This window comes from Grosmannia clavigera, assembly GCF_000143105.1.
Source record: "Grosmannia clavigera kw1407 unplaced genomic scaffold GCSC_108, whole genome shotgun sequence".
NCBI classification, from domain to species: Eukaryota; Fungi; Ascomycota; class Sordariomycetes; order Ophiostomatales; family Ophiostomataceae; genus Leptographium; species Leptographium clavigerum.
Genome location: NW_014040837.1, coordinates 956183 through 965912, shown reverse-complemented (window position 1 = coordinate 965912; position 9730 = coordinate 956183). Strand labels below are relative to the sequence as shown.

Sequence of the window (9730 nt, the reverse complement as noted above, 5' to 3'; positions counted from 1 at the left end):
ATAGTCTAAAGACTGCTAGTTACGCCTTTAAGCGACTGTCTTAGCCTATCAATGGATTCGAACATAATAGCCACCGACTCCTGATTCTTGATTAATTCCCGATGATCCTTTCTTCCAAAAGGGCGGTTCAAACCCTGATCTCGGATAAGCTTCCGTACTGGATATGGACACTTCCCGACATGTATTAGCCCTGTGTTTCCGTCGATCTGTACGTCGACCGAGGAGGTAGGAGAAGGTACAAATATCTGTATCACCCTTAAGAATCGGCTTCCTTTGCGACACCATAATAATGTAGCCAAGTTGACCAGCACCTCTGAAACTAAGATCGAGTCTTCCGTGCCGTAATGGAAGAGGGCCTGCCGCATATAGAGGCCGAATAGTAATTCGTCCAACGCTTGTCCAGGTGGTAAGCGACATTGAAGTCGTACCTTGACCTACTCTTTAGTATCGGCATTAGGCATAGCCACTAGTTCAATGTAAAAAAGAGACGCGAACAGCCGATCCCCTGCTGCCCTTGAGTCCTTGCTATAGAAGCCCTGGCACTGAACGACGATATTAGTGAAGGCAGCTTGACTAGAGTTTAGTGCCGGCTTGTTAGAATTATGAAAGGTCCGGCCCCTAATTACGAGCGTGACGGCTGGCACATTCGAAGTAGTAATATCGGCAAGGTTCCAGTTTAGCCCCTTGCCATAAGACACTACCGATCCTTGACTTTCCAGAGTTGGCTTACTTATATGTTTTACATAATAAGCACAGTCTGTAAGCGTCCAATTTTCCACAAACAAAGTTTGCGCAAAATAGGCGCCTATGTTCTTAGTAGGCCGCGTTCAACAAGGATGGCATACCGTGACAACGTACCGATACCTGATCTAATAACAATATCAAAAAACATTGAAAGTGAATATTTTCCCACTCCTATATACCTCCTTAAGTCCTCTAGGAACTTTACCGTCGACATCTTTGTGCGGGTTGAGTCTCCTAGATGGAGGATTCTGATATCCGACGTAGGCGGTCGCAATTCAATCCCCAAAGTGTTTGTTTTCTGGCAAAGAGGACAACAAGCCAGATTGACTAGTCCTAGAATTGGGCTAGAACAAAAAACAACATAGGAATAGCATAGTTTGTGCTGGCACGTTAAGAGGTAAGCCGGTCGTTGTGCAACGCACATAAGACAGGTTTCGTCGCTGTAGCATTGCTCCCAGCCGTGTTGACGCGCTAAAAGCTGGGCGTGGGCCTGGCTTGATAGCCGTCCTTTTCTTTTTAGCGCTCTCTTTACAAACCCTTCTCTTATCTGGCCGGTTAGACCATTTAGCGCGATGCGCCTTTTAACACGCGCTAAATGGGGCTTATAAAGCGATGCAAATATCTGATGCGGGACGAAGTCTAGTCTAATGAGCGCTAGATACATAGGACTTCTGACTACTGAGACATACCGTGCATTCTTGGGGGATACGCATTGAAAACTAAAGCTGAGACTAGCACAGCAATAGCATCCAGATTAGATTCTTGGCTGGCAACGAAGAGATTGACTATGTGGGTTGAAAGATCGGCCGGCACCGGGTTCCAACGGCGTGACGCACGGTAAATATTGAAGTCCTGTCCCGTAAAGCGGCAAAAGTTATAGATAGCTTCCTGTAAGAGAGCTCGTAGGTGTGCTGATGAAAATGCCAACCTATGAGTTCTACGGAAAGTAGACATATCGGTCGTGTGTAGAACAACCGTTTCCCTTGTCGCATTAGAAATGAAGATGACGCTTTTAAAGGCCTTGTGGCAATAGGTTGCTATAGACTCCATAGAGATAGGCTTGGTTGGTCCCGTAGTTTGTAGCAGCGCTTGTACACGGGCTTGTAGGCGTTGGAGAAATGCAGGTCTTATGTCTGGTGGCCCTTCGTATACGATAAGAATGCGTGGAGGGCTCTCGAACGGCGCTGCCACAGACCTACATACCCATATGGCCAGGAAGGAAATAACAGCATCGAGTCTACCAAAATCGTCTGTAAAAAGCAGCATAATACAAGCAAAGGGGCCGAGCACTTTCCAGTACAACTCACAAGCTACCTCGATGGTTTCAACAGGCTGCATGTGGGACGAAAAGTGGTTCAACGCATGTACTCGTAGATTTTCGTGTGTCGGACCGTATGGGCTCGGTTTATTTGAGAACTGTATGTCACAATCTGCGACGAGCATACACGACGCGAAGGATCGCAACGTAATCCCATCGTTCGAAACATTAGGGTCACTCTGAAGATATAGGCGTTTTGTACCGCCACCAATCGCCACCACCAGGCGGGGATCGGATATCTGGTCGAAAATTTTGTACGCATCGCAATTTTCCACAAGAATAGGACCGCCCGTGCCAGGCCTTCCGTCTTGTAATGCAATCCAATTCGCCATTTGTATTGAGGCTGCTGTTGTCGGTAAGTAATTTTCTGTAAGGGAGTAGCTGCTGCCCTACCGTTGAAGCGAGGGGCGGTTTGTAAAATATCTTGCAAGCTAAAACGTGGGTAGGGACGCTCTTAATCTCGTTTGAGATCCACATTCGTGATTCTGGAAAGATAGTCGACCCTTAAACTATAGTTTATATAATAGAGTGAATCCTTGTTTGGTTTCGCTTTTTCTTTAATCCAGGACAAACTTACGTTCCTACATCGGTTAAAGGGAATAACAACATGGTTACTATTGTCAGGGCCGTCCGGGCTCCTCTCCACAGCTTGCAATTCTCCCGGCCACGCCAAATCGACTTCAAAGTAAGGAGACGATTAGCAAAAACGCTTAAAACATTGCATGAGTCAGGACAAACTGAATTTCCTGTCTTAAGCACTATTAGGCGTGATGATTTGGAGAAAATACAGACGCAGCTTAGCTTCTCCCTAGCTTAGATGGCTAATACTTTAACGTGCCCCTAGAGAGATCTGCCTCTTGTAAGTAGTATACGCCTACATTGTATTTCTAGCCAGCACCTCACTTCTGCTGCCACCCGCAGCAGAAAAAAGGACTTAGTCGTCCTATTAATTTTAATAGATAGTAAGTATAGACTTACCTTCTTCTATATGTGCTGGTAGCTAACGAATAAGACCCTAGCCTATTACTACAACTCGTTAAAGCTCTTTCCTAAGAGCCTAAGTACCTAGACGGAGAATTGTACCAATAGATTAGGATGTGTAAAGTCAACAACAACAAAGCAGATTACGCCTAGTACATGGCCTATCTTAGCTTACCCAAAAGGCGCATAATAAGCTCGCTTTTGTTACCAAAGAACTCGAATATCTGTAAGGCTCTCGACGCGCTCTTTAAGTTTAGGGGGCTTATCGGCGGGTTGCTTTTGGGTAATATCTATAAGCATTTAGCGCTGCACTATAATAAACAGATTATCAAGTACCTTGAGCATATCGATAAAGTTTGGAGGAGAATCTGCAGTGACAATTAAGGGGCTATGGCCAAAGTTGATCTAGAGAGCGTTCGAATTCTTTAGTTTCGCATTCCGAGCGTCCGCTCTGACGATGTTACTATTATTAACGAGCTCTTTAAAGACGGTACTCTCTTTCCTGAAGTAGCCGATAGCTCAGACCGGGATCAGCTAAGGAGAAACATTCTCAGCTTAGACGTGGTGATACCTAGCCTGGAAACTTTCTACGAAAATATAAAGTTCTTGTCTATTGCAATTAAGAGCTTAATTCGGCATGTTATTAACGACCTACTAAGATCCTAAAGCCGGACGATCCGCAGCCTAACAATCTATGAGCTCCTTCTCGACGTATAGACCGCCCCGGAAGCAAGCAGAGTTTACTCAGGAGATCTCAGCACAGAAGCGATTATAGAAGCCCTATTAGCTGAATTAGCATTCGAAGAACTCTGCTTGGCAGCCCTACGAGTCTTTCCCTGGCTTTAAAGCACCGATACGCCCCGCCAAGACAATCCAATTAAGTCCATTTCAGCTTATGTCAGCCCTAACTCGGTTCGGTACATCTTAGGACTTGCCAATGCTTTAGGATTTTAAACCGCGAAAATTAAGTCCTAGGGCTTACCGGCTTCGTCTGCTAGGCCAATAGAGGAAAGCAACTGGATGGAGATGCCGGATTGGCGGGGAGGTCGCCCTTTTACAAGAAACTTTTGGGAGCTGCGAACGACGGCATATCTTTCCCGCTGGCGCCAAGGACGTTAGCCGCGCACTTTGGAGTTTGTAATGCAGGATATAATGGCAGCTTTTTTCGGGGAACATTACATAACCCTTCGAAATTAGGACTTCACTATGGACGATACTCGTATGGTTAATCTAGTTAAAGCTCTTCAGCCAAGTAGTAACATCCGCTTTAAGCCAAGGTCGCGGGTTTTACCACAAACAGCTACCTTAGCTGCCGAAAGCCAAGAACCTTCACTAGGGCGCGAAGTAGCCCGATCGGTTTTTTATGCTAATATAGAACGTAGTCAACTACCTAGTCTCGATCTACCTTAAGAAGGTAAGGAAATAGGAGCTAGAATAATTCAAAATGCTCAATTCACGCCGCGAAATCGAAAACGACAAAGGTTAGAAGAGTATAACCGCAAAGACGCCGCTCGCTCTATTTTCGTCGATCCAAATACTCCAGAAAGCTCTAACACGTTGCTACCCCCTCGTCAGCCTAATTAACTTCTAAGGATTCTAGAGGAGCATAATGCCTTAGCTACTACTACAATCATAGACGAACAAGTTACAAATTTAAAAAAGAGACGTTTTAGCATTCTTATTCAACTAATTCGCAATATAGCACTACAGAAATTTAACGGACCCCGAAAAATACACCGGTTAAAATCGGACAACATGGTTATGGACTCTGCATTAGGAATGGGCTCTTCAACTGCATTAAGAAGCGCTAAACTACAGATAGATACTTTAAATGTCCAGTCTGTTAGAATCTTTAAAATTCCTAATACTGTGCCTAAGGAAGAGGAAGAGGAAGAACTTTAGTTAAGCGCTTGTGTTTATAGATCTAAAGAGAAGATATAATTTACGCATTCTCCGTCTAATTCTTCATTGCGCCCGTACACTCGCAAGATAGGTCCATAATGTAATAGACAAATAGCATATCAAAATCAGATAACTATCCTTACGGAGTAAATAATGAACAAAGGCTCTTTATAGAAAATAACCATTAGATTTGTATCTTAAAAAGCAAATCATTCTACCGTAATACGATTTTCTATCTAGCCCTATAATAGGTGCGCAACTACGGAGTATACAGAGTAGAGTAGGCATGTACCAAGAGGCCGCGAGCACTGCCGCAGTGCACCTTTTACGCGACTTATATTAGGGAGTAACACGGGTATGCAGTACGGAGAAATCTGCATCGTAATGCACAGCATACATAACAATTAAATATTTTTAAACAACACTTCGCATGTCCTTCGTTTAAAGTGCTTTGTGGCTCTTATAGGCGTAGACTTGGTGACTAATACGGCACCGCTTCTTTGCACAGCATTTAAGCACTGCTTAATAGCAGGCCACCGTGTGCATTAAATTAAAGTCTTATAACGTTATGCTAAGTACAAAAAAAATTGTTATCCTGCCCGCCTAAAATGCTCGTCAATGAATATGCTTGTATTAATGTTAACCCGCATTATATATGGTAGACTTTCTCAGGCAAATATAATCATGTCGATGAAAGCAAAGGCCCTGCGGTCTGCCTTAAAAGACGAGGATCTATGCAACTTAGACAGTCTACATTTGTATTTACGACTGCCCCCAAAGATCCGCATTCGAGTCGGGTATCGTTCGCAGGCAAAGGGGTTCCTTGTTGTAAAGCAGGTATAGGACCGACCACGGGAGCCATGATGTCCTCGCCCTCTGTATTCCCATTGCAACTACTGCTCTGGAAAGGGACAAGCTGCGACTCGGCTCGGCTCGACAGCGAGTGCTTGCGAAGCATATGAAGAGAAAGGCCTTTGCTGCCATCGATGCTGCAGTCAGGATCACCCAAAGCAGAGCAGGCACGGCATTCAAACGACTTTGTATTCAAGTCCTTATGCTTCTCGTTGAAATGCTTCCGCAAGCCACTAGATCGAGTGCATAGGTGGGCGCACTCAGGACAAGCCACTCCCAGCTCGCAAGGCCAGTTGTGATGGGTCTTGAAATGAGTCATCAATTCCCAGAAGCTCAGAACATTGCCAACGTCTGGCCGGACACAGAGAGGACACGGGAAACGCTGGTTGCGACATAGAGGTACGTGTATGCGATTAATGTGGGACAGAAGAGAGGGTGTCGAGTACAAAGGCGAGCAAGGGCAAAGAGGGCAACGGAGTCGCGAGGCTGATGGTCGATCAAGGAAGTTGACACTAGGGTTGATCGTGGGCGTATGGGCCGAGCCATGGGCCTGTTCCAAGTGATTGCACCATTCCGAGACCCCCCGAAAAGCAACCCCAGAGGACCCCACATGTCCACAGCTGCGACATGCGACCGGTTTATCGAACGTTCCGTCGACAAGATGCCCAGCTCGGAAATGGCGGGTAAGAGCTGCGCGGCTAGAAAATGTTTTTTGGCATATGAAGCAGAATGACGAATATTCTGCAGGACGTGCACTTCCAGCTTTCTTCTCGATCTTGCCAGCCGGAGATGGTGCGAGGTACTGTACTATAGCGTCGATGAAATCCGCTGTGCAATATTCGTCTAGAGGATCGTTTCGCATGTGTTCAGCAACTAGAGCCGCTATGCCCGGCTCACCTCCATTGTGGCAAGCAGCGGGCTCCACCCTGTTTGCACGCATTTTATCTGCTTCTTCGAAATAGGCTCTCCGGTTTTCAGCCAGCTGCTGCTTCTCAAGGCTCATCCTAATACAATGCAGCTTACTGCGAAGCCGGTTCTTAGTACGGGCGTCAGATGTACTGGCGATTTGAGCCCGCAGCTTAGTAATATCTTTCCGTTTCTCAAACGCTAATTTCTATGCTTCTGTAATAGACAAGGGCGCCCCTGCATCCCGATTGAAAGAGAACTTGCGGAGGTTCTCAAAGAGCAGCTTGTTCTGTCCAGCTAACTTTGGTCCAAATGCCACATAAGTAAGATCGGGCCGTAGGCGGTGGGTTTGGTAACTAGATTGGAACACATCTAGCGTTTGCGACATAACGAAATTTCGTAAGCTTCCCGTTAAAGTATCTTGATACGATTAGTTTAACAAAACTAGGTACTCCTTTAACTTATAAAAGACAAAGGACGACGTCTCTTACCATCGAGCCTAGCCCCAGAGCCTACACGCAGAGCATAGGGGCGAATATGGTCGCGGCAGCCCATTACAGTTAAGGTCAAATGCCATAACTAATTAAACGTATCGTAGCTAATAAGGAAAATTTTTTCGTCAAGCCACTCCTCTTTCTATAGAAGTTCGATACGGTCGACGGACCCCAAATCTAGTCGGTGGAGAAGGTTATATCCTAACTAGTAAGGTGTTTGTAAGGCCCCAGATTGGATAGCCCTACCGCAGACGATGCCTGCTAAGTCAACAACAGCTGACGCGGTCGTGGTCAAAGAAAAGGATATCCTACCGATTGCTTGTAATTAGTAGATTGCCTAAAAGAAAGTAAGCCCTCCGACACACTTACGAGTCCTGTATTTTCAGTAAGCTTGTTTTTGCCTTCTCCTTTATCTTGTTCCTATTGATGTTCGGAGTAACCACCGGCTTGCACCGATAGCTACGTGTCGTATCACGAATAAGAGCAAGGCTGTATTAACGAAAACGAAGGTTCATAACCTAGCCAGGTCGGAAACCGCAAAGGGCGCAAAGAAGGATAACTTGATGGAATGCGACCCTAGTGATCGGTTCGCAAGGTATAAGGGTCGCATGCTTCCAAAGCGTAATGATTATCGTAAGAACATCTTCTGCTATTGCTTCGACCTTTTTATATGACGAGATAGGCGTTAAATGTAACCTTGGCTCAAGGACTGCGATGATCCACTAATAATGAGGGGACGAATAAGCGGTAGGAGGCAGAGCTTAGAGACAAAAGAGTAACACATACCCGTACTATCACGTATGTAGGACCTTCGCGTCGGTCACCAGTCTGTTCCCATTTAAGGAAGAGTCGCTCAGCCTCAGCCGTTTTCCCACTTAGTCTGAGCTGCCTGCGTCTTAAGCGCAATACTGTATGGTCGGCTGCTGTCACTAGCCTCCGCCAGATTTCGATCACGCTCTGCGTTAAGCCGACAGTTCGAACTTCCTCCGTCTCTTCAGGGCCTAGCGTAACGCGCTGCTAATGAGACTCTGTAACATATACGTGTAGGAATACTTGAGCTGGAGTCTGAAGCACAGGACTGGCTGGGTCGCCAACAAAATCTACCCAGTACTGCAAAGGGTCCACGTCGGAGCGGTAACGGCAGAACCTGAGCACTGTATTTAGCACAGTGCTGCGTAATGAGAAAGCAAAGGTAAGCTACATACTCCGTCCAAGCCGACCATACCCGATCTCGCTCAGCAGCCGTCTCTGGGGCTACAAAGGGTGTATCACTGATTGGGTTCGCAGCCGAGTACTCGGTGAAAAGGCTGTCTACTGTTGAGCCAAGGCCGGTAGAGAAACGAGCGCGGCGCGGCGTGGCCTTCATCGTGATGTGCGGATTTAGTGCAGCTAAAAAAAACAAGAAAATGAATTGAAGAAGCATGGGAAAATGTAAGATAATGGGAGAAGCGAGAGGAGTGAATCGCCCTTTATATTATTTATTTGACTGACTTGCCGTATAATCGTCCAACTATTTGGCTGTGCCTGGCCAGCGAGTGCAGTTAAAAAAAAAACCACCCTCCCCCCTCCCATTCCCCCCGACGCCGGAGAAGAGCAGAGACTGTCATGATAAGAGGTGTGTGGGGGGGCAGTTATAAACGTGGACGAAAAGAAAAAAAAAGAGTGCCGTTTGAACTTATCGTGGCGTCAAAAACGAGAACGAGTTCGCGATGAAAACGGCGCGTAGCGGAAAAAGTATCGGCCCGGAAACCCAAAAGGGTAGTTTATGTCATAAGCCAACTAAAGCGCAGACGCCATTTTGCTTGACAGTTACAGTAGGATTTTGTAGACGCTACGTCGTAAGAGGCACGGCATGCACTGCACGTGATGAGTATCGTAAATGCTCCGTAATGCGTCAGATGCCCTTCTTACAAAGTTCTACAAAGTACTACAACAAACAATAGCCAAAATCTTTCCAGCCTACTACGTCTACCTTGAAGCTTTGCCGCAGCCTGACCTTTCCTACCCACCTTCTCCTAAGAAAGTTCGCACTATATTGCGCAGGGCTGGTCTAAGTTATCAAGCAAGTAGGCTGCTCTGCCTACAAAGTACTTCAATCTTATGACGTGCTAGAACTTACAGTAGAATAAGAAAGTTGTGAAGGTTAAAGGAGGCTATACGTAGCGGTCATATAACGTGATGCACTGTGAGGAGCAGGAGGCTGAATAGGGTCTAGTGTGGGCGAAAGAGTGTTGTGTACTAAGGAAGAAATAGATACATCGCGACCCTTCTGGGGATCCGTATTAATACTAGTGTCAGGCCCCGCTTTTGTGCCTTCTGACCAATTACAGGCCCGTACGGCCAAGTGGGGCGGAAGGGCCACAGTGTGGCGGATTCCAATGCTTGACAAAAGTATAAACTTTCTCGCTGTATTTGCTCCATATGCTAACCCTATGGAGTATTGCACGGCAACACCTCGGCTCCGTTCAGCGAGGCGCCGCAGCCGGTAATACGGACGCCCTCCCTGTCTGAGGATGACACCATCGGTCCACCT

The 9730-nt window shown here is 46.3% G+C and overlaps 1 protein-coding gene across 1 annotated transcript; it reads right to left on the bottom strand.

The window, feature by feature from the left end:
• Positions 1 to 8214: 8214 nt before the first annotated feature.
• Positions 8215 to 8563, bottom strand: CMQ_6973 (uncharacterized protein; the record flags this gene model as incomplete). The annotated part of the gene is made up of 2 exons (XM_014320659.1): positions 8215 to 8368; positions 8403 to 8563. The coding sequence occupies 2 exons, from the start codon at positions 8561 to 8563 to the stop codon at positions 8215 to 8217; spliced, it is 315 nt and encodes a 104-aa protein (XP_014176134.1).
• Between the last annotated feature and the right edge of the window lie 1167 nt (positions 8564 to 9730).